This window comes from Anomaloglossus baeobatrachus, chromosome 5 (assembly GCF_048569485.1).
Source record: "Anomaloglossus baeobatrachus isolate aAnoBae1 chromosome 5, aAnoBae1.hap1, whole genome shotgun sequence".
Lineage (NCBI taxonomy): Eukaryota > Metazoa > Chordata > Amphibia > Anura > Aromobatidae > Anomaloglossus > Anomaloglossus baeobatrachus.
The window spans coordinates 33966115-33991806 of record NC_134357.1 but is presented as its reverse complement, the minus strand read 5'-3'; the positions used below and the strand labels follow the sequence as shown (position 1 = coordinate 33991806).

The 25692-nt window shown below is 50.4% G+C and overlaps 1 protein-coding gene across 1 annotated transcript in view; it reads right to left on the bottom strand.

The window, feature by feature from the left end:
- Nucleotides 1-424: 424 nt before the first annotated feature.
- ANKRD2 (ankyrin repeat domain 2) overlaps nucleotides 425-25692 on the bottom strand; it is a 39668-nt gene continuing 14400 nt past the window's right edge. Inside the window, exons 5-9 of the mRNA XM_075348391.1 lie at nucleotides 24918-25016; nucleotides 20524-20622; nucleotides 20255-20353; nucleotides 10433-10531; nucleotides 425-736 (exon numbers count right to left, since the gene is read on the bottom strand). Of these exons, the coding sequence (XP_075204506.1) occupies nucleotides 638-736; nucleotides 10433-10531; nucleotides 20255-20353; nucleotides 20524-20622; nucleotides 24918-25016 (495 nt within the window). The 3' untranslated portion in view covers nucleotides 425-637. The remainder of the gene's footprint in view (nucleotides 737-10432; nucleotides 10532-20254; nucleotides 20354-20523; nucleotides 20623-24917; nucleotides 25017-25692) is intronic.

Here is a 25692-nt window from a genome sequence, read left to right as displayed (position 1 = left end):
CGCTTTGACGCCGCATGGACCGCCCCCTTAGAAAGGAGGCGGTTCGCCGGTCACAGCGACGTCGCCGGGCAGGTAAGTATGTGTGACAGGTCTGGGCGATGTTGTGCGGCACGGGCAGCGATTTGCCCATGTCGCGCAACAGATGAGGGCGGGTACCCACACTAGCGATATCGGGACCGATATCGCAGTGTGTAAAGTAGCCTTAAGAAGCGTCAGCCATTACAGGAGTAGTATTTACTTATGGTTTTAGGTAGAAATGCTTTTAAAGGGGTTTTCACATTTTTATTTACCCTATTAGCGCATAGGACCCTTATATTAGTGATAGGATCATGTACGCAGTTACTACGTGATCTGGGGTAGCCTCGGAAGGAAATGTCTGCACCCGGACAGGAGAGGTGTCCGAGGTTTTCCGTATCCACCGTACTTCTCTCATAGCAGGACATTTTATTTTACTAAGAAGCGATGCTTTATACAACAGTATACACAATATACAATAAGGAGACGACTGTACATAAATCACTGTACACGATATCAACAATTTACAAAAATAATGTTCAGCAGCGATGACTATAATCACATCTGGGAATCTACTATGTGCACATCAGCAATAAATAAGACGCCAATGACCGGCTCCACTTCACAGCTGCTTCTCGGAGCCGGAGTTTGGTTGTTTCAACAAAACATCCCGGGTGTCGGACTGCCACTGCTGCACGAGGTCCGTGGGGGTCTTCCCGTCCTGGAGCACACAAAGGACAAAGCATAAACCGAATGGGTATATGAAGATCTATCAGATATATCCATACATGACTTACAATCAGTAATGACTGAAGGTGTCGGAGGGAAGAAAAAGATTATTGGGGCCAACGTGTGGACTGCAACCATATGGTGGTCTAAAGGCCCCGTTACACGCAACGACGTATCTAACGATATATCGCCGGGGTCACGGATTCCGTGACGCACATCCGGCATCGTTAGCGACGTCGCTGCGTGTGACACCAATGAGCAGCCGTAAACGATGGAAAATACTCACCTTATCGTTGATCATTGACACGTCGTTCATTTTCAAAAAATCGTTAATTGTGGAGGACGCAGGTTGTTCGTCGTTCCTGCGGCAGCACACATCACTACGTGTGACACCTCGGGAACGACGAACTACAGCTTACCTGCGGTCACCGACAATTAGGAAGGAAGGAGGTGGGCGGGATGTTACGGCCGCTCATCTCCGCCCCTCCGCTTCTATTGGGCGGCTTCTTAGTGACGCCGCTGTGACGCCACATGAACCGCCCCCTTACAAAGGAGGAGGTTCGCCGGCCACAGCGATGTCGCTAGGCAGGTAAGTCCGTGTGACGGGTCCGAACAATATTGTGCGCCACGGGAAGTGATTTGCCCGTGACGCACAAATGACAGGGGCGGGTACGCACGCTAGCGATATCACTGCGTGTAAAGCCCCCTTTGGGCTCCTTTTACACCATGTCTCCACCTCTGGCTGTGGCTTCGTTAGAAGCTTCTGTGTGAAACCATGGAAAATAGGAGTCAGACGTACCCCCCCATGGAGCCATAGACTTCACTTATCAAACTGGGTTGAAAACACAAATCTTTGGGTTCCATTTTTATTCAACAAGGTCCTTCTTTCAAGCCGGACACAAGAGTGGTAGTGCTCACTCATCACTCATCACTAGTTACGAGCATCGAGCACCCGAGCATGGTAGTGCTCACTCATCACTCATCACTAGTTACGAGCATCGAGCACCCAAGCATGGTAGTGCTCACTCATCACTAGTTACAAGTACTGAGCACCTGAGTATGGTAGTGACCGCTCATCACTAGTTACGAGTACTGAGCACCCGAGCATGGTAGTGCCCGCTCATCACTAGTTACGAGTACTGAGCACCCGAGCATGGTAGTGCCCGCTCATCACTAGTTACGAGTACTGAGCACCTGAGCATGGTAGTGCCCGCTCATCACTAGATACGAGTACTGAGCACCTGAGCATGGTAGTGCCCGCTCATCACTAGTTACCAGTACAGAGCACCCGAGCATGGTAGTGCCCGCTCATTACTAGTTACGAGTACTGAGCTCCCGAGCATGGTAGTGCCCGCTCATCACTAGTTACCAGTACAGAGCACCCGAGCATGGTAGTGCCCGCTCATTACTAGTTACGAGTACTGAGCTCCCGAGCATGGTAGTGCCCGCTCATCACTAGTTACGAGTACTGAGCACTCGAGCATGGTAGTGCCCGCTCATCACTAGTTACGAGTACTGAGCACCCGAGCATGGTAGTGCCCGCTCATCACTAGTTACGAGTACTGAGCACCCAAGCATGGTAGTGCCCGCTCATCACTAGTTACAAGTACTGAGCACCCGAGCATGGTAGTGCCCGCTCATCACTAGTTACGAGTACTGAGCACCCGAGCATGGTAGTGCCCGCTCATCACTAGTTACGAGTACTGAGCACCCGAGCATGGTAGTGCCCGCTCATCACTAGTTACGAGTACTGAGCACCCGAGCATGGTAGTGCTCACTCATCACTAGTTACCAGTACTGAGCACCCGAGCATGGTAGTGCCCGCTCGTCACTAGTTACGAATACTGAGCACCCGAGCATGGTAGTGCTTGCTCATCACTAGTTACGAGTACTGAGCACCCGAGCATGGTAGTGCCCGCTCATCACTAGTTACGAGTACTGAGCACCTGAGCATGGTAGTGCTCGCTCATCACTAGTTACGAGTACTGAGCACCCGAGCATGGTAGTGCCCGCTCATCACTAGTTACCAGTACTGAGCACCTGAGCATGGTAGTGCTCACTCATCACTAGTTACCAGTACTGAGCACCTGAGCATGGTAGTGCTCGCTCATCACTAGTTACGAGTACTGAACACCCGAGCATGGCAGTGCCCGCTCATCACTAGTTACGAGTACTGAGCACCCGAGCATGGTAGTGCCCGCTCATCACTAGTTACGAGTACTGAGCACCTGAGCATGGTAGTGCTCGCTCATCACTAGTTACGAGAACTGAGCACCCGAGCATGGTAGTGCCCGCTCATCACTAGTTACGAGTACTGAGCACCCGAGCATGGTAGTGCCCGCTCATCAATAGTTACCAGTACAGAGCACCCGAGCATGGTAGTGCCCGCTCATCACTAGTTACAAGTACTGAGCTCCCGAGCATGGTAGTGCCCGCTCATCACTAGTTACGAGTACTGAGCACCCGAGCATGGTAGTGCCCACTCATCACTAATGACATCTCCTTCTTCAGTCACCTGGCCACTGAGGCATGGAATTTGCTTATAGGTTGTAAGTATCCCTTCTTTGAATATTTATACCATCACAATCTTTAAAAAAAAAAATGAGTGAGTTGGCCAATCCCAATTATTGCATCAAATGTCTCATTTACATTTGGTCTCAATTATGAGCAGTTTGAGACTTGCACAACCGGCAAACCATAAAATGAGCTAAAAATTGGGGTGGTCTAGGGTATAATGTTGATGGTCTTTCCTTAGGCCATCAGTGGGGTGTGACCCCCGTCCCCACAGTAATGGATATAAAGTACAAATTGGTCCCATATTTTTACGGAAATGATGCTCACTTGAGGCTAGCAGGGATTTATCACTCCAGATCTTAAGCGGGCATTACACGCTATGATTTTGCTACAGCGATCTCGTTGGGGTCACGGATTTTGTGACGCACATCCGGCCGCTGTAGCGATCTCGTAGTGTGTGACTCCAATGAGCGATTTTGGATCGTTGCAAAAACGTCCAAAATCGCTTCTCGTTGACATGGGGGTCCTCTCCCAATTATCGATACTATCGCTTTCCCGTTGTTGTTCCTCGTTCCTGCGGCAGTGCACATCGCTGTGTGTGACCCCCGTAGGAACGAGGAACATCTCCTATCTGCCGCCGGCCATAATGCGGAAGGAAGGAGGTGGGCGGGATGTTACGTCCCGCTCATCTCCGCCTCTCCGCTTTCATTGGGCGGCCGCTCAGTGACGTCGCTGTGACGCCGAGCGGACCGCCCCTTAGAAAGGAGGCGGTACGCCGGTCACAGCGACGTCGCTATGCAGGTAAGTATGTGTGACGCGGGTGTGCGATTTTGTGCGCGACAGGCAGCAATATGCCCGTTTCACACAAACAATGGGGGCGGGTCGCATGCTAGCGATATCGGTACTAATATCGTAGTGTGGCGCCCTGGACAAGCCAGGGGCCACAGAGAACAACACCAACACACCCCACACTCCCGGTCAGGCACACCTAAGTCAGACAGAAACCCTCGTTGCCTTCCTCCAGGGGCTGATGTTCACACCAGGGGGTGGGCCAGGCGGTTGGCCCCGCCCACCGAGGAGTTCACAGTCCTGGAGGCGGGAAAAGTGAGGAGATCAGTTTGAGAGTGGAAAGTGGAAGGAAGGAAAAAGTGGCAGTTAAGCAGACTGAAGTTGGTCCGGGTGTGTGCCCGGACGGATCAGCAAGGTTGGCAGACGGTGGTAACCGTCTGCAGGAGTGGCCTATTGGAGCTAACCGTGGGGACCGTGGACGGGCGGTGGCCCGGCGGTACCGGACCGGTACGCAAAGAGAAGCCAGCACCATTCGGCAGGGGCTTACGGACCCTGGCAAGGCTAGGAGTCGCCGTGAATTTGCCAAATCCGTTAGCGAAGGGAACCTCCTGGGTTTCCCAGCAGCCAAGTCCCGACAGAAGGCAACCGTCCAACCGAGAGAGGGAAACACAGTCACCGCCAAGGCTAAAGTTCCCAGGGCCAGAGCCTGCGGGCAAAAGGGGCTCCTCCAGCAACCATCCGAGCTGGGGAGCGGGTTACCGGTGGGAACCCATTGGAACCATTACACTACGTAGGTGCAGGGAAAGGAAGTCACCATCAACCTGCCGGGAGAAACAACATCGCAGCCGTCTGTGAAACCCGTCCATCCAGCCGTGTGTTTTACCGAGAACTGTGTCCTCATCATTGGCTGAGTGAGTACCACCGTGCCGTGCGGCACAGCGCTGCCCCCGCGACCCTGCACCTCACCAGGCCCCGTAACCCGCCTGCCATCCATCCCTACCCCATCACCGGGCCCTGGGACAACCAACCCCCTATCCACGGAGGGGAGAACTAACATCAAAGCTGCTCCCTGTCACCGCTCCCGGGATCCCCGTCCAGAGCAGCGGTGGTGTCACCAATATCACCACAACCGTAGGTGGCGTCACGGACAATAACCAAATCCCCACCATCCAATCCCCCACCCTTTTCACACATGGGCGAGGAGCACCGCTCGAGTCCCCGGGATCCGGCCCACCGCTCGAGCCACCACCGAGCAGCAGCAGCCGCAGCAGCAGCGGCCGGACCCGAGCAGTGGGAGAGCGCAGCGTCCCTCCTCCGCCTGCGACAACTTGGCGTCACGAACAGGATCCTACCGCTCTGCCGTCTGGTAGAGGTGCGCCTTGTTACCGCCGGAGGTGTCCGGCCGGAAAATTTGAGAAGCCGCCATCTTGGGCACGAAGAATTCCCGCTCGAGCGTCTCCTCGAATAGTGGAGGCGCGAAGGCCAAAACCCCACCCCTGTAGAGGAGGAGCCGGAAAGAGACTAAGGGGGACTGATGGCGTCTGGCCGCATGTAGCCTGCGGCTATAAAAGCAGAGACGCCAGGACTCTGCGGCGAAACTGGGTTCCTGGAAGACCTCATTGCCAAGATGCACAGTCCGACTACCAACGATGACGCTCCCGCGCCCGGCACGGCGATGTAGCTGAGAGACCGGACCGCCCCGCTGAGTAACCGTCTGCAAGCCCACATGCAACTCCTCCTGGAGGAGTGGGAGACCGACATGGCGGACGTGGTGGCTGCTATGCGGAGACGCGAGGTGGAGGAGGATTTGGAAGGGAGGGTGAGTGACGCTCGCCCCTGTACCCCTAGTGGGTCGGTCATCGCGGCCGAGGGACCCGGTCCACCCCCGCTCGCCCTGCCTCCTCCCCCACTACCCGTGTTAGCTGCTGCCGCCCCGCCACAAGGCCCGCTACCCGTTCAACCGGTAGCGATACCCTGCCAATCCGCCTCGGCGGACCGACTGGCTGTAGACATGCGGAGCCGGCCTGAATCACCCCTGTGGGAACCGCCAGGATCGCAGCCCCTTAGTGAAGATGTATCAGAGGCCCCGGCCAGGATGGCACCAGGCGCTGTGCCCGAGCCCAGGACCGTGGAGTGGATGAAGGCCAGAATAATTGAGTTCAACCAACGCCAGCAGAACCAGATATGCCTTATGATGGAGCAGTGGACCAATGAGGTGGAGATGCTGATTGCGACTGCCCCGATGTACGGGATGGGAACAGATGTGACGGAGCCGACAGGTGACCCACGTCCCTATGTCCTACCAGGACCGGCCACTGCGGCTGAGGGGCCCGGCCCAGTCTCGACCCACGCATCGTCCTTACCATTACTTATGGGGCGCCTCAGCATGAACCCACCTGACCTACTGCCCCACACTACCGCAGAAGAATCTGATGTGCTGGATACTGGGAGCCGGGAGGCTGTGGCAGCTGGCAGCAACCCGCCTGATGCAGAGACAAGTGATAGTGACTCCAGCTCCGGTGCTGAGCCCACCCCTGGAAGTGAGGCGGCAAGTGAGCGTCTCCGCTACGTAGGAGAACCGGTGGTTTATTACACCCCGTGCAATGGTGGAAACGGATACCGGGCACCCCTTTCACAGCAGGCCTGTCACTGCATGTTTGATATGCTGGTGGCGGAGGATGAGGCCGACTCAGAGGAATCAGAGTGATGGCAGCGGAGTTCCGATGCAGTTGTCCCCCGTTGGGACCACCAGTGTTAAAAGTACCATTTGAAAGAATGATAAGAAAGAATGATTAACCGAAGATTTACCTGATTGACAAACCGTGATTGAAACCGGTCGTTGCCGGCACCGATGTCCCCGTGGGGACTGTCTACAAGTTTTGCATAAGGGACTCCTTATGGACAAGCCTGAGAACTAGCAAGGCAACCACGAACTTGTGGCTTGTAAATAATTGTGTTTGTGGCTTTCACCGTTGCCGCCTCCAGAGAGGCAGATTGGAGGAAGGGCCCGCAGTGGAGCAGGCTGGGGCCCAGCCACCACCGGAACCGGTGGCGATCCTCTGGGGGTTTCAGAGGGTTCCCCATGGACGTGGGTCCCCTGAAAAGGACAGAACCCGCTCGGGTAACTTGTGCTGGACTGGGGTCAAGGGGTGCTGCCTGTTTGCTTAGGGGTAGCATCAGGGCCAGGTTACTTGGGTGGGAGAGAGCGGAAGCCGTAACCGTTTGCAACGTTTAAGTAAGAGTACCTCCCGATGTGGGAAGATGTTATTATAAATGTAACCTGTTTTACCGTTTACTTTGCCAGTTTGTGAAAATAAAACCGGTGATGGACGGGCAGCCCGCGGACGGTCTGCATTTTACTAAGGGGGAATGTGGCGCCCTGGACAAGCCAGGGGCCACAGAGAACAACGCCAACACACCCCACACTCCCGGTAAGGCACACCTAAGTCAGACAGAAACCCTTGTTGCCTTCCTCCAGGGGCTGATGTTCACACCAGGGGGTGGGCCAGGTGGTTGGCCCCGCCCACCGAGGAGTTCACAGTCCTGGAGGCAGGAAAAGTGAGGAGATCAGTTTGAGAGTGGAAAGTGGAAGGAAGGAAAAAGTGGCAGTTAAGCAGACTGAAGTTGGTCCGGGTGTGTGGCCCGGACGGATCAGCAAGGTTGGCAGACGGTGGTGACCGTCTGCAGGAGTGACCTATTGGAGCTAACCGTGGGGACCGTGGACGGGCGGTGGCCCGGTGGTACCGGACCAGTACGCAAAGAGAAGCCAGCACCATCCGGCAGGGGCTTACGGACCCCGGCAAGGCTAGGAGTCGCCGTGAATTTGCCAAATCCGTTAGCGAAGGGAACCTCCTGGGTTTCCCAGCAGCCAAGTCCCGACAGAAGGCAACCGTCCAACCGAGAGAGGGAAACACAGTCACCGCCAAGGCAAAAGCTCCCAGGGCCAGAGCCTGCGGGCAAAATGGGGCTCCTCCAGCAACCATCCAAGCTGGGGAGCGGGTTACCGGTGGGAACCCATTGGAACCGTACACGTTACACAGGTGCAGGGAAAGGCAGTCACCATCAACCTGCCGGGAGAAACAACACCGCAGCCGTCTGTGGGACCTGTCCATCCAGCCGTGTGTTTTACCGAGAACTGTGTCCTCATCATTGGCTGAGTGAGTACCACCGTGCCGTGCGGCACAGCGCTGCCCCCGCGGCCCTGCACCTCACCAGGCCCCGTAACCCACCTGCCATCCATCCCTACCCCATCACCGGGCCCCGGGACAACCAACCCCCTATCCACGGAGGGGAGAACTAACATCAAAGCTGCTCCCTGTCACCGCTCCCGGGATCCCCGTCCAGAGCAGCGGTTGTGTCACCAATATCACCACAACCGTGGGTGGCGTCACGGACAATAACCAAATCCCCACCATCCAATCCCCCACCCTTTTCACTCACGGGCGGGGAGCACCGCTCGAGCCACTACCGAGCAGCAGCAGCAGCGGCCGGACCCGAGCAGTGGGAGAGCGCAGCGTCCCCTCCTCCGCCCGCGACAGTAGCATGTAAAGCCACCCTTAGATATCCCACTCCAGATAAATAGTCTTTATGATTATATCAAGTGAAATTGTTCCCCCACCCCTCGCTTGTTCCTCCTCACATACAGTTAGGTCCAGAAATATTTGGACAGTGACACAAGTTTTGTTATTTTAGCTGTTTACAAAAACATGTTCAGAAATACAATTATATGTATAATATGGGCTGAAAGTGCACACTCCCAGCTGCAATATGAGAGTTTTCACATCCAAATCGGAGAAAGGGTTTAGGAATCATAGCTCTGTAATGCATAGCCTCCTCTTTTTCAAGGGACCAAAAGTAATTGGACAAGGGACTCTAAGGGCTGCAATTAACTCTGAAGGCGTCTCCCTCGTTAACCTGTAATCAATGAAGTAGTTAAAAGGTCTGGGGTTGATTACAGGTGTGTGGTTTTGCATTTGGAAGCTGTTGCTGTGACCAGACAACATGCGGTCTAAGGAACTCTCAATTGAGGTGAAGCAGAACATCCTGAGGTTGAAAAAAAAGAAAAAATCCATCAGAGAGATAGCAGACATGCTTGGAGTATCAAAATCAACAGTCGGGTACATTCTGAGAAAAAAGGAATTGACTGGTGAGCTTGGGAACTCAAAAAGGCCTGGGCGTCCACGGATGACAACAGTGGTGGATGATCGCCACATACTTTCTTTTGTGAAGAAGAACCCGTTCACACCATCAACTGAAGTCCAGAACACTCTCAGTGAAGTAGGTGTATCTGTCTCTAAGTCAACAGTAAAGAGAAGACTCCATGAAAGTAAATACAAAGGGTTCACATCTAGATGCAATCCATTCATCAATTCCAAAAATAGACAGGCCAGAGTTAAATTTGCTGAAAAACACCTCATGAAGCCAGCTCAGTTTTGGAAAAGTATTCTATGGACAGATGAGACAAAGATCAACCTGTACCAGAATGATGGGAAGAAAAAAGTTTGGAGAAGAAAGGGAACGGCACATGATCCAAGGCACACCACATCCTCTGTAAAACATGGTGGAGGCAACGTGATGGCATGGGCATGCATGGCTTTCAATGGCACTGGGTCACTTGTGTTTATTGATGACATAAGAGCAGACAAGAGTAGCCGGATGAATTCTGAAGTGTACCGGGATATACTTTCAGCACAGATTCAGCCAAATGCCGCAAAGTTGATCGGACGGCGCTTCATAGTACAGATGGACAATGACCCCAAGCATACAGCCAAAGCTCCCCAGGAGTTCATGAGTGCAAAAAAGTGGAACATTCTGCAATGGCCAAGTCAATCACCAGATCTTAACCCAATTGAGCATGCATTTCACTTGCTCAAATCCAGACTTAAGACGGAAAGACCCACAAACAAGCAAGACCTGAAGGCTGCGGCTGTAAAGGCCTGGCAAAGCATTAAGAAGGAGGAAACCCAGCGTTTGGTGATGTCCATGGGTTCCAGACTTAAGGCAGTGATTGCCTCCAAAGGATTCGCAACAAAATATTGAAAATAAAAATATTTTGTTTGGGTTTGGTTTATTTGTCCAATTACTTTTGACCTCCTAAAATGTGGAGTGTTTGTAAAGAAATGTGTACAATTCCTACAATTTCTATCAGATATTTTTGTTCAAACCTTCAAATTAAACGTTACAATCTGCACTTGAATTCTGTTGTAGAGGTTTCATTTCAAATCCAATGTGGTGGCATGCAGCGCCCAACTCGCGAAAATTGTGTCACTGTCCAAATATTTCTGGACCTAACTGTAGGTGCTGGTAACAAAAAAATAAGTAAAAGAGCCAAGACAGGTCAGTGGCATCGTACAGAACATGGTAGATGTAATTGGTTTGTACTCACCCAGTTCTTCGTCATCATGTTGGCACCATATATTATCAGCATCTTGATGATTTTATAGCGGTTCAGCCGTACGGCATCATGTAGTGCAGTGTCACCCTCCTGTAGCCAAAAGCAAGAGTACAGAGTCAATAAACTTATATTGAGCGACCTTCCATAACACGACTGATTGAGGAAAGCAAAGCAGGGGTTCAACGCACACGAGAGCGATCTGCCTTATTAATATCCAGAGAGTAAAGTCAGAAGATGCAAAATGTCTACAGATCTGGATGAGGAAATTATACACATGTCCCACAGATTTCACTCTGCATTACAGCAGCAGCATAAATTGTCAGGCTGCGGGTTTTAGCAGCAGAAATCTCCAACTCAACATTTGGAGGAATAGATGCAATGTGTTCTGTGTGCTGCTTTGCAAATTGACAGATGAAGTGGAGAAAGGTCATAGATCAAACCAAAGAAACTCAGAGTAAGACGCTTGTCACCACCAACATCATCCACCTAGAGGCCTCTTCATAAACATGTCGGTAGATCCTAAATAGTCATGAGCGGGTGTTGGGGTGAACTCTTACAAAGTTCCACAAGTTGCCTACTGCCTGATTCTAATTGGTGTGGATCGAGTGCATGCTTGAAAAATGAGATCAGACACACAGTCGGTGTTCTGTCCCCACTTAAAGGCGATGGAAGGTGCGTAGTTGTGAGAGGTTGTGAGAATCTTACCTTCGTTTTTCCTATAGGTGGGGCAGACAGGACCAGAGCGCTCCAGAGTGAAACATGCACATGCTGAGATGAAACAATGGTGGTTTATTTTCTCCAAAGGTTAGGACATGCAGAGTGCAGTAATCCAAGTACTTGGCATTGTAATTCTCCAGTGATGCTTGCCTCTGAAGGTACTACGTGGTCAGAAGACTTTGCTCCTAGTAGCTCCAATCCAATAAGGGATGTTGTTCTCACAAACTCTGGTTTGGAATGAACATACCAGGATGTGATGCAAGAGGGTCATCAGACACCCCCATGGGCTGGACAAAAGAAACAGAGGAGCCGAAAGGTCTGACCAGTAGATGGCAGCAGAGACAAGCATGAAAAACATTAAATAACAGTGTTAACTAAAACAAATAGAAACAACACACTCCCCGTCTGAAATTCACTTTGGGGATTTCACTATTAAGTCCATAATACAACCTGAAAGGAAAGGCATGTTAAATGCAAAAACAAGCTCAATTGAGTCCAAAACAAGAAGGATGGCTCAAAGTTCAGGTCCGGTAGCGTTCATCCTCTAGGGACGCTCTCTATGGGCAAAAGCAGAACAAGTTTGTGGATTGGCCTTGCAAAGATCTTCGTCTCACCTTTCCTGATGACCTTTAGCTCCACCTTCCGAACATTGCCGTCCTGACTAGGCAGTATCCTAGTAATTAGTCCCATAGGCCAGTCAGTCCTTTCTGTGGTCTGATCTTTCATGAGGACTAGGTCTCCTTCCTTGAGGTTCGGCTTGGGATGTCACCACTTCTTTCTTCCTTGAAGAATGGTGAGGTATTCCTTCCTCCATCGGTTCCAGAAGTAGTCAGCCAAGTATTGAACCCGTTTCCAGTGTTTTTGATAAGTGTTCGTGTGGGTGAACTCTCCGCTGGGCATTACCGCGTTGTCAGTTTTTTTGGTAATAAGAATAGTAGGAGTCAATATGGTTGGTGTTTCTGGATCCATGGTCACCGGCACAAGGGGTCTTGAATTGATAATGGCTGAGACTTCAGCTAAAAGAGTGACTAGAGTCTCATGTGTGAGTCTTGAGGAATTGACGTCCATTAGCATGGAGTTCAAGATGTTGCGTGAAATCCCGATCATCCTCTCCCAGGAGCCTCCCATGTGAGAACTGTGAGGGGGATTGAAGATCCAGGTGCAACCTTTCTCTGCCAGCTGATCTTGGATAGGTTTGGTGTCGATGTTCAGTTCTCTACATGCACCGACGAAGTTGCTTCCACGGTCAGACCTCAGCTGTTTCACTGGTCCTCTGATGGCAAGGAACCTTCTCAAGGCGTTGATTAGGCTGGAGGTATCCATGGACTCTAACACCTCAATGTGAATGGCTCGAACACTCATGCAGGTGATTAACACAGCCCACCGCTTGCTGTTTGCTTGGCCTCCAAAGATTCTGCGTGTGGACACCATCCATTGTCTGAAAACGTCTAGGCCCACGTAGGTGAAAGGTGGCTCTGTAGAAAGTCTGTCTGTAGGCAAGTCAGCCATTTGCTGGTACAGTTGTTTTCCTCTCGCTTTACGACAGTGCACACAATCGTGTAGTATTTGTGCTACACGTCTCTTCATTCCAATAATCCAGATGCCTGCAGACCGTAAAGCACCTTCTGTAATTTGCCTACCTTGGTGTTCAGTCTTTTCATGGTGGTGTCGGATCAGCAAGACTGTAACATGGTGTTTATTGGGAATGATGAGAGGATTTTGTTCTGCAACTCCAAGCTGAGCCTGATTTAAACGACCACCAACTCTCAGTAAGCCGAAACTGTCAATAACTGGGTTTAAATTGGTGAGAGGGCTTCTTAATGGAATCTGCTGTTTGTTGTGTAAACACTTCCATTCTATGGCGAATTCACTCTGTTGGAGGTGGCGTATTATGAGGGACTCACTATAGGAGATGTCCTCAGAAGAAAGGGGTTTGTGGCAGACATGCCAGCGATGACAGTCTTTGGTTTTAAGGTCCGTATGATAGCATCTGGCGATGTGCACTAACCTAGCGACAGTCCTGACGAGCCTCATCCAGCTGGAGAAACGTTCCAAACGTTGGCAACCAAGGTTGGAAGTTTTTTCTGCACTGGTGGCCAGGGTATTGACTTCAGCTCGGACATCTGGATCGTTGTCCGGATCTAGGATGCTGAAGGCTTCCTGGACACCTTCTTCTGACTGTCTCAGCAGGAACTCTGGACCTGTAAGCCAAGAAGAGTTAGCAAAAGAACTTATAGACATAGGTCTAGTTGCGTGATCTGCTGGATTCAGTTCAGTTGGTACAGGTTCTGCTAGGTTGTTGCAGACTTCTTTGTCCATAAAGGCGACGCTGTGTTCCCTCATTTCAGGCTTGCTGTTCATGGAACGCTGAAGAGAGTTAAATCTGGTCTGAGCTTGATCTCAGTTGTTACCCTGGTAGATCGGAAGGGTAATGGAGAGACCCAATGGTTGGTTTTGTCTTTAGAAAACTCACAGTCCATTATTCCGATGAATTCTCTGTCCTCTACTGACAAGGCTACTTTATCGTCGTCCTTGGTTGTCTGAAAGACTGATCTTCCCAAGTTGTCGATATGCAGAGAAGAAGCGATGTCAGGTAGCTGTGTTGTGTCTGGAGACTTCTCTTTCACTCCATAGTGATGAGGACATGGCTTTAAGCAGGTTGTGCGCCCATCTCCATGCACATAAGTCTTGAAGGAATCAATTTCTGATCGATCAACGCACACATTTCCTATGACTACCCATCCCAAGTCCAGTCTCTGGGCGTATGGTGCATAGTCAGGCCCATTACACCGCTGTCGCACCTTGTGTACCCTTAGATTGTCTCTGCCGAGCAGGAGTAGAATCTCTGAGTTATTGTCCAGAGGTGGGATAACACTAGCGAGGTGTCTTAGGTGTGGTTGATGAAATGCAGCTTCTGGGGTAGGAATTTCATTCCTGTGGCTGGGTATTTGGTCACATTCAACGAGCGTTGGTAGAGGTATTTCAGTCTTCCCATTGATAGGAGAAGCAATGAATCCCTGGGCTCTTCTGCCGCTAGTCTCTATGCGACCCGAGTAGGTGTTCAAGGTGTAGGGTTCTGATGGTCCATTAATTCCGAAGGCTTCAAAGAATTTGGTTCCTGCTAGGGACCGGTTGCTTTGGTCGTCTATGATGGCATACACCTTCATTGCCTTTTCTGGATGTCCCTCGGGATAAACCTTGATGAGGCATATTCGGGCACAACATTGCTGTGTTTGGCCCTCTCCACATACCTCTGAGCATGAGCAGGAGACGGCTGTGGTGGTGTCAGTCTGATTCTTGGGCTCCCCGCCATGACTTGGAGTGGGAGTGGTGGTGACTGCAGCCGGTGTGTCTCCAGCTAGCTGGGTTGGGTGCATGGCTGAAACGTGTTTTTCACTATGACACTCCTCACACTTGACGCTGGATTTACAGTCCTTGGCCATGTGCTCAAGTGATGCGCAGCATTTGAAACAGATCCCAAGCTCTGTGAGGACTTTCTTGCGCTACTGTAGGGTTTTGGATCTAAACCCTCTGCACTTGTTCAGTGAATGCGGTTTTTTATGGATGGGACATTCTTGATTGAAAGACTTGTCGTGATGAGATGGTGTTCTGTTTATCTGTGCGTGCTGCAGGTGATGGTAGCTCAGTCTTCCTAACACTCACAGTGTTCTTAATGTCTCTGCGTTTGTGTATGGCACCTTCATACCTTGATGATGATGTTGCGGCTGCCGAAGTGTTGAACTCTAGGAAGTCGAGGCTGGGGTCGTTCCTCATCTGGGCCTGCTCGTCGATGAACTTGCAGAACTGAATAAATGGGGGAAAGGTGACGTCATGCATTCTTTTGTACCTTGAGACTGACGTTGCCCATTTCTCCTGCAGACTGTATGGCAGCTTCACCACGATTGGGTTCACTCCATGGGCTGTATCCAGGTAGCACAGCCCAGACAGACGAGGATCTCTTTTGGCGAGTTCCAGCTCCATGAGCAGATCACTTAGGTCTTGAAGCTTGTGGACTTGTTTAAGGTTGATCTTTGGGATGTCCTGCAGTCTCTTGAATAGGGCTTTCTCTATTGCTTCTGCGTTGCCAAAGGTGCGTTCCAGTCTCTGCCATGCAGCAGCGAGACCTGCTTCTGCTTGTCCCACATAGACGGTTCTGAGGCTCTTGATATGGTTTGTAGAGCCTGGGCCCAACCACTTGATCAGGAGGTCGAGCTCCTGTTCTGCAGTGAAGTTGAGATTGGCGATGGCTGCCTTGAAAGTTGCTTTCCAGGCCCTGTAGCTCTCTGCACGATCATCAAATTTCGTGAGACTAGTGTTGATTAGCTCTCTGCTCACCATGAACCTGGCAAACTCAGACATATCTGATTTCTCACCACTTGTTGCCACGACGACTCGTGATGCCCCTGGGGCGTATGGGCTGCCTGGCGTGAATGGATGAGATGTTCCCGGGTAAAATGACGTTGCTGCAGGGTTGAGCTGTGGTTTAGCCTCTGTAGATTCTGATGACCGCTGCTTGAGCTGTGGAAGTGGGTCAGGAAACACTTGGTTGCCATATTGCTATGGTGACTGTGTTTGAGAGAGCACCTCTTGGTGACTGTTATTAATTTGCTCGGGTGCTTTAGGTGGCACTGGCACTGGTAGAGGTAAGTTGGAGGTTTCGGTGTTGTCGGCTTGGACGGTACTGCAAACCGGGGTTGCTACAGGTAACTGATTCAGTACATAGTCTCTTGTGCGATCAACTGGATTGTCTGCTTCCAGTGGTGGCGAGTGAGCTGGATCAGGACCTTGGATCAATGCTTGCTCAAGTAGTCTCACTTTAGCTAGCGCAACTTCCTCTTCCATCTGTGACCGAAGAATCTTTATCCGAGCCTCCGCTTCTGCCTTTTTGGCTTCCGCTTTAGCAGCTTCTGCTTTTGCATGGGCTTCTGCTTTAGCGGCTTCTGCTTTTGCAAGGGCTTCTGCTTCTGTCCTTTTGGCTTCTGCTTTAGCGGCTTCTGCTCTTGCAAGGGCTTCTGCTTCTGCCCTTTTGGCTTCTGCTTTAGCGGCTTCTGCTTTTGCAAGGGCTTCTGCTTCTGTCCTTTTGGCTTCTTCCTCTACTTCTCTTTCTGTGAAGGAACATCTCACCTTGGATTCTTCTGCTCTTATGCGGGCCTCTAGTATCCTGTCGCTCAGGGCTGAGCTTCTTGAGGATGATGACCCGGATGACCGAGAGGAACGTCTAGATGAGGTTGATCGGTGTGATCTGGTTTCTTGCTGGTGAGAGATACGGTGTTCGGCCTTGTCTATGGCATCTCGCACCTTGGCATCTCTTTCCTTGTCTACCTCTTCTGCCTTGCTCAGGTCTGAAAGAGCTTCATCAATTTTAGAGTCTTTTAGAAAGGTAATGTACCTTGTTGACAGTCTCTTGTATCTTTCATGAGCTGTGGTCAGCCGTTCCAGAGCGGCTTGTAAGCATGTGGCATCACCTGATGAGGATTCAAGTCTTGACATGTAATAGGTGACTCGTTCCCACTGTTCTTCCAGGTGTTCACATAGCTCATCTTTCATAGTGTGATAGTTTTCAGCGGCCTTTATCGTGGGTTTGGAAGAGCGCTTCGGTCGGACAACTTGGTCTGCTGAAAGCGTGGGCTCTGCCTCCTGGGCTTCATAATGGACAGTATCAGATTGTATTTGCTCTGTTTCAGCAGTGGTGAACTGTCCAAGGTCTTTTTCGGCCATTTTGATTTAAGGTGTACTGTCTCTTTAAGAAACTTGACTTTTGAATAGGGGTCCAAAAATCGTTGTGCAGCTCTGCAAGGACTCCCTGATGAGATTCCCAAGGTGTCTTTAGCAAAACTTGGGGTTCGCAGTGCAGCGATGTGCAGTAATGAGGTATAATGTACTGCACGTCTATAGAAGGGGTAAGGCAAGAGGGAAACAGCAGGTGCATAAACTGTCCCTTTACAATGCAAGCAGAGGTGACACAGGACGTGGCAGATGGGAGAGCTTCCCCTTAGGCTTGTCCAGGCATGCACTGTGCAGGCAGACTAGTGCACAAGGCTTGTTGCTAGGCAGATTACATGGGAAGTTACAGGGCTCTTAGGGAAGTTTTTGCTTTGGGCTCTTAAGCAGTCTTCTGACTGTTCTGTCCCCACTTAAAGGCGATGGAAGGTGCGTAGTTGTGAGAGGTTGTGAGAGTCTTACCTTCGTTTTTCCTATAGGTAGGGCAGACAGGACCAGAGCACTCCAGAGTGAAACATGCACATGCTGAGATGAAACAATGGTGGTTTATTTTCTCCAAAGGTTAGGACATGCAGAGTGCAGTAATCCAAGTACTTGGCATTGTAATTCTCCAGTGATGCTTGTCTCTGAAGCTACTACGTGGTCAGAAGACTTTGCTCCTAGTAGCTCCAATCCAATATGGGATGTTGTTCTCACAAACTCTGCTTTGGAAATGAGCATCCCAGGATGTGATGCAAGAGGGTCATCAGACACTCCCATGGGCTGGGCAAAAGAAACAGAGGAGCCGAAAGGTCTGACCAGTAGATGGCAGCAGAGACAAGCATGAAAAACATTAAATAACAGTGTTAACTAAAACAAATAGAAACAACACAGTCGGATATTAATCTTTCCTCGACCAAGGTCGGCCCAGAAACTGCGAGATGTATTCAAGAATATGCCTTTATAAAAACTACGAAAAGGGGCATGGTCAGCCCTACAGTGGGCATACTTGTATGTGTCCATTGGTCAGTGGGTTGAACAATGTGTTAGTCCATGAGCTGATTGGTGGGCACCATCGTAGATGGGTCTATGACGTCATTGGACGGATCCATGGTGATGTTGATAGGAGGGACGTTATCTGGTGGATCCATGCTGATGGAAGGGTCTATGATGTCATCGGTGGCCATCTTAGTTATCTCTGAAAACCTGGCTCATGTAAGGCAAATTGACACATTTCCTACAATCCCCTGTCAAGAGGTTTATTAAGTATTTGATCCAATGGCCCTCCTCAACAGTGGGCACTACCATGCTCGGGTGCTCAGTACTCGTAACTAGTGATGAGCGGGCACTTCCATGCTCGGGTGCTCAGTACTCGTAACTAGTGATGAGCGGGCACTACCATGCTCGGGTGCGGTGTTCTAGTAACTAGTGATGAGCGGGCACTTCCATGCTCGGGTGCTCAGTACTCGTAACTAGTGATGAGCGGGCACTACCATGCTCGGGTGCTCAGTACTCGTAACTAGTGATGAGTGAGCACTACCATGCTCGGGTAATTGGTACTGATAACTAGTGTTGAGCGAATACTGCCAGGCTCGGGTACTCAGTATTCGAAACGAGCTGTTGGACATTCATATGGGCTCAACTCATAAACCGAGTATAAAAGAAGTCAATGAGGAATAACATTTTTCCGGAATATCTCCCCACTGACTTCCATTATGCTCGGTACTCAAGTCGCACCCATCCACGCATCCAACTGCTTTTACGAGTACGAAGTGTCCGAGCATGGTAGTGCCCACTCATCACTAGTTACGAGTACCGAACACTCGAGCATGGTAGTGCTCAATCATTACTAGTTACGAGTATCGAGCACCTGATTATGGTAGTGCCCGCTCATCACTAGTTACGAGTACTGAGCACCCAAGCATGGTAGTGCTCGCTCAAGGCTAGTTATGAGTACTGAGCACCTGAGCATGGTAGTGCTCAATCATTACTAGTTACGAGTACCAAGCACCTGAGCATGGTAGTGCTCACTCATCACTAGTTACGAGGACTGAGCACCCAAGCATGGTAGTGCCCGCTCATGACTAGTTACGAGTATCGAGCACCCGAGCATGGTAGTGCCCGCTCATCACTAGTTACGAGTACTGAGCACCCGAGCATGGTAGTGCCCGCTCATCACTAGTTACGAGTACTGAGCACCCGAGCATGGTAGTGCCTGCTCATCACTAGTTACGAGTATCGAGCACCCGAGCATGGTAGTGACCGCTCATCACTAGTTACGAGTACTCAGGACCCGAGCATGGTAGTGCTCAATCATCACTAGTTACGAGTACCGAGCACTTGAGCATGGTAGTGCTCAATCATCACTAGTTACGAGTACCGAGCACATGAGCATGGTAGTGCCCGCTCATCACTAGTTACAAGTACCGAGCACCCGAGCATGGTAGTGCCCGCTCATCACTAGTTACGAGTACCAAGCACACGATCATGGTAGTGCTCAATCATCACTAGTTACGAGTACTGAGCACCTGAGTCTTGTAGTGCCCGCTCATCACTACTTACCAGTACTAAGCACCCGAGCATGGTAGTGCCCGCTCTTCACTAGTTATGAGTACTGAGCACCTGAGTCTTGTAGTGCCCGCTCATCACTACTTACCAGTACTAAGCACCCGAGCATGGTAGTGCCCGCTCTTCACTAGTTATGAGTACTGAGCACCTGAGCATGGTAGTGTCCGCTCATCACTAGTTACAAGTACTGAGCACCCGAGTATGTTAGTACTCGCTCATCACTAGTTACGAGTACTGAGCACCTGAGCATGGTAGTGCCCGCTCATCACTAGTTACGAGCACCCAAGCAAGGTAGTGCCTGCTCATCACTAGTTACCAGTACACAGCACCCGAGCATGGTAGAGCTCATTCATTACTAGTTACGAGTACTGAGCACCTGAGCATGGTAGTGCCCGCTCATCACTAGTTACGAGCACTGAGCACCTGAGCATGGAAGTGCCCGCTCATCACTAGTTACTAGTGTCCAGCACTCGAGCATGGTAGTGCCTGCTCATCACTAGTTACGAGCACCCGAGCATGGTAGTGCTCACTCATCACTATAATTAGTGTAACATATTAGGGCCATGATGAAGGCGCATTGTGCGCTGAAACGTGTTGTCGGTTACTGACCGCTATATGTGTAACTACTTGCTGACAATGTGTATTGTGGCTAACTTTTAAAGCAACTATATTAAAAGTTATATTTTATTGAAAATGAAAGCGGTCATCTGCCTGCATAATCTGGAGTGACTAGCTGTATTCATTCCTTGTTCACCTATTTCTTATTATAGTTACTATTTTCCAGACAGTCAAAAGGAAACCAAAACAAACAAAACCCAGTAATCTTACCCTGTCTTTAGCGTTTATATCCACGCCGGTAGCAATGAGATGTTCCACAATGTCTGGATGGCCGGTTCGTGTAGCGACGTGAAGGGGGGTACTAAGAACCTTAAAAAAAAAATTTGAAAATATTTTTGGGGGTTTAATCCCTCCAAAAGTGACCAAGAAGTTTGTAAATATTTACATATACAAATCATAACCTGCTAACGAGACGTGGAGACGCCGAATACCCCAGAGAAGTTCCTAGAAACACAGCCTTGCCGTACGGAATCTCTTACCTTGTCTTTCACATTGACTTCCGCCCCGCTGTCCTGAAGAAGCTTTATGACATCCAGCTTACCCCCGCGACAGGCCCAGTGCACGGCGGTGCAATCCAGCTACAGAGAAAAGATGAAACAACATCCAATCGTCATTCTTATATGACTGAGCCTGTGTTGTGGCCCACGGTCTGTTTTTCTATTTTTGCTATGGTAGAACCACAACTTTTGTTTATATGGTTTGGGTGAATTGCGGGAAAACAATGGCCGGATGCAACCTGTGAAAACAACTTTTAGAGGGGTTTTTGCTGCTTTTTTTGGAGCATGACTGAAGAGAAACTCCAAGTATTTCGGGAGGTTTCAGTTTTTGAGGAGGATTTGGAAAGTGTCTACTCCGTTTCTGCTCTAAAAGTTCCTAAAAAAAAAATCCCTCAGTGTGAACATACCCTAATAGAAGTCAAAATGCAAAGACCAGAGCTAAGAAAAGTTAGTACGAGGGTAATTACCTTCTGCACCAAAAAGTACTGCCTGTGTGACGCCCTGGACCAGGGGGTCACAGATAGGTCCTTGCACTATATCTGTCCCCCAAAAAGGTACAATCAGTCACCCAAAAACCCTGAGTCACCCCCATCTGTACCAGACGTCCACACCCGGGGGCGGAGTCAGGCGGTTGGCCACGCCCACCGAGGAGGATTGATGGTCAGGGTCGGGGAAAACCAGACAGTACAGTGGAGTGGAGTACAAGGCAGTGGAGAGTGAGGGTTGGAGTTGAGGAGTCGAGTAGAGTGGAGTAGAGCAGAAGTCTGTCAGGGCCTAGGTTGGAGCCTAGGGACCCTGTGGCCAGGAGACAGGCGGTGGTGACCGTCTGCAGGAGGCTGGGAGTAGAACCGGCGGAACCGTCAAGGCACCGGGGCAGGGTAGTAGCCCGCCGGTACCGAATCGGGGAGTCAAACCGAAACCGGAGAACCAGGAAAGGGTACTCAGACCCCGTGCAAGGCCCAGAAACAACTGGACCATGTCAAATTAACTGACTGCGGTCTGGACTCTAGGTCCATTCCCACCCCAAGTCCTGAGAGAAGGCAACAGCCCACCGAGGGGGATAGGAAGCCACCGCCCAGGCACCAAGATCCCATGGGCCAGTGCCAGGGGGCAAAAGGGCTCCTCCGGCATCTACAAGTCAGGGAGCGGACTACCGCTGCTCAGGCATAGTAGTCACACAGCTTACAGAGGTGCAGGAGAAAGACGGACACCATCAACCCGAGTAGGGGGAATAACGCAGCCGGCTGCGGGCACCGACCACCATCCCGTTTTTGGTTTACCAGTGACTCCAGTGTGGTTCCTCAGAGTGAGTACACCAATGCCCTCCGGCACCGCACCGCGCTACGCCGCCCTGCCCTGCACCCCTCGGGCATCACCTTATCCCTCAGCGGGCCCTGGGACCCACACGCCCCTACCCACGGAGGGAGCCAACACCTAGTTGCGCCACGACACCGCACCCGGGAGCCCCCACCATCACCAGCAGCGGTGGTGCCAATAATCACCATGATCCGTGGGTGGCATCACGAACAATCTCTATAGCGGCCCCGGCCGCGCACCCACCCGATCACCAAAATAACCACCCCTTTGCAGAGCGACGTGACCCCCGGTCCGGAGGCGCTCGAGCCACCGACACACACCCGAGCCCGGATCCGAGCCGCTCGGCAGCAGCAACCGAGCGCGGGGCGATACACCTGTACGAAAAGGGGACGTGCTTCATGCTATTTAGTACCACTGGGATTCAGGATAATTTATCAACATGTCTTGTGCACTAATGCAGTGAAGTTGTAAATGGAAGTATCCCCAATGGTCTAGGGCAGAGAATTTGTACCATTAAGCATCCTTGGTGGTCTAGGACAGAGAAATAGTAAGCTTAAGTAACCTTGGTGGTCTAGTGCTGTGACATTGTAAGTATCCCTGATGGTCTAGGGAAGAGAAGCTGTAAGTGTAAGTATCCATGATGGTCTAGTGAAGTGAAGCTGTAAGTGTAAGTATCCATGGTGGTCTAGGGAAGAAAAACTGGAAGTATCCATGATGGTCTACGAAAGAGAAGCTGTAAGTGTAAGTATCCATGGTGGTCTATGGAAGAGAAGCTGTAAGTGTAAGTATCCATGGTGGTCTAGGGAAGAGAAGCTGTAAATGTAAGTATCCATGGTGGTCTAGGGAAGAAAAACTGGAAGTATCCATGATGGTCTACGAAAGAGAAGCTGTAAGTGTAAGTATCCATGGTGGTCTATGGAAGAGAAGCTGTAAGTGTAAGTATCCATGGTGGTCTAAGGAAGAGAAGCTGTAAGTGTAAGTATCCATGATGGTCTAGTGAAGAGAAGCTGTAAGTGTAAGTATCCATGGTGGTCTAGGGAAGAAAAACTGGAAGTTTCCATGATGGTTTACGAAAGAGAAGCTGTAAGTGTAAATATCCATGGTGGTCTATAGAAGAGAAGCTGTAAGTGTAAGTATCCATGGTGGTCTAAGGAAGAGAAGCTGTAAGTGTAAGTATCCATGGTGGTCTAAGGAAGAGACGCTGTAAGTATCCATGATGGTCTACGAAAGAGAAGCTGTAAGTGTAAGTATCCATGGTGGTCTAGGGAAGAGAAGCTGTAAGTGTAAGCATCCATGGTGGTCTACGGAAGAGAAGCTGTAAGTGTAAGTATCCATGGTGGTCTAGGGAAGAGAAGCTGTAAGTGTAAGTATCCATGGTGGTCTACGGAAGAGAAGCTGTAAGTGTAAGTATCCATGGTGGTCTAAGGAAGAGAAGCTGTAAGTGTAAGTATCCATGGTGGTCTAAGGAAGAGAAGCTGTAATTGTTCGTATCCATGATGGTCTAGGGAAGAGAAGATGTAAGTGGATTATTGTGGTTATGGGAAATATCACTATCCCTGGTGGTCTACTATTGACAAGGGTGCACAAGTTGGCTCTATACCCATTTTCCAGGAAAGTTGCAATAACTTAAAATAAACAAGGGAGTAACTAGTCTGAGTATCATGGCAGCTGGAGACATGGCAGAAAGGACACATGCCAGACAGTCCACAAATGAGAGTATAGCGCCCCTGAAGCCATCAGGGAGCTACAAGGTACTGCATCCCCACCAGGATGCAGGGCCTACCCCCAGGGACCAAGAAGACAAGTGCCGGTAACACCCAAACATTCCAGTTAATCCCTATTTTTGTCCCCAAATTCCCCAAAGACTGGTAACAGACTAGGGTTGGACCCAATGGATGGCCACCTAGAGGGTGGAGCCGATCCAGTCCACTAGACAACCTGGTGGCAGGGGCAGAAAATAGAGAGTCAGTAGTTAGTCGGTGACAGTGAAGGAGTGTGTAAGCATCGACAGGAGTGTGACGGTGACCTGAGGGCCCAGGCGTTCGGTTGCCAGTGGAGTACGGTGGAGTACTTCCGGAACCATAGCACCAACGGGGTACAGAATCCTAGGTCAGGAAAATGCTCCAGGCAGACCTGATAAAATCTGTGAGGGGACCATCAAGGACTTCACTGACCTTGAAGTTTGGGACACAGTAGCAACGGGAGAATCGGGGAACAGGACCAGAGACTCCAACCCCACAGGGTTCACGCTACCATCATACGGAATACCGTTGAGAGACTACCAGGAGGGGACCCCCAGAAGCTCTAAGCCATGGTGACCCACCAAGCAGAGACAGGTGCAGTGGAAAGAAGCCACCAGGTCACTACACCGGCACTGAGACTAAGGGCACAAACGGTCAAGACCAGCCTTCCTCGGGTGACCAGTTTGCAACAGTTATATTGCAACCCCTTGTGTAGCCTATCTTCTTTCCGCACCCATCAACATCACTTATCCTCTGGGGCCCGGCCCTACTTGTGGACCCACCAACCAGAGACAGGTGCAGGGGAAAAAAGCCACCAGGTCACAACTCCGGCACTGGGACTAAGGGGACCGGTGGTCAAGACCAGCCTTCCTCGGGTGACCAGTTTGCAATAGTTATACTGCAACCCCTTGATTGGCCTACCTTCTTTCCGCACCCATCAACATCACGTATCCTCTGGGGCCCGGCCCTGCTTGCAGAGGGCCTAACATCTAGGCTTCCACCAACACCAGCCCCAGTAGTGAGAACTGTGCAGTGGCGGCTCCATCTACATAGCCACAACCCGCAAGTGGCGTCATGCTATAAACTTTCATCTAACCTCCCTTGTAAATATACCCCTTTTAAAAAAGTGTCCCCAGGGTCACGGAACGGGGCAACGGCCACCAAGTGACATCTCCCCAGCAGTATACAGCCCGGGACCGAGTACCCCATAGCTCTGGGCCACACAAGGGGTGTGATCGCATTATCCAGCATCCCAGAGGGGTCCTCATTTGGATCATTGCCATTGTTTTTCTTCTATGACACAACTTACTGTCTTACCCGATCTCTGAAGTTGACAGTAGATCCGCTGTCTATAAGTTTCTTAATGATTTCAATGTGACCCTCCAAAGAAGCTCGATGGAGCGCTGTCCGCTTGAACTGTAAAAATAATACCCCCAATTAATTACACAAATTGGATTTATAGGAGCTTCACAATTAGGGGTGATGGAACATCATTTTCACCATTTTTGCACTGTTTGGTAGAACAGGGAACTTTTTTCCCCCTTTAGAATGGAGCTGCTCTGCACTTGGATTTTTCCAGAAGCCCCATAGGGTATGAATGGAGCTGCGGTGCACTTGGATTTTTCATGCAGCCTCATAGGGTATGAATGGAGCTGCGGTGCACTTGGATTTTTCCGGCAGCCCCATACTGTATGAATTGAGCTGCGGTTGGGCTTCTGACCTGCTGCATTTTCATGTAATGGTAATATTCGCTCCCCGATCCGTCGATCAGTGCCGTTCCCAGGAGAGGCACCCACCGATGAGCAAGTCATCAAATAAACTATGGATAGGTGATAAATTATAACCGGCCAATTCTTGAACCAACACAATTTGTAATTTGAGTCCCACAGGACATAAGACCACGATATATGAAAAAGGGGTTCAGTTTTTGTCCATACATGGGTGTCTTTTATAACAGAAGTCCCTTACAGACTCCTCCGTCCTTGATTTCACCCCTACAGCGAGCTCCGGGACTTTTACATGTAATTGAAATTCATTACAACCGTCCAACCTCCCAAAAGGCTTCGGTGCTCCTATTTTTAGGCTAATAAAT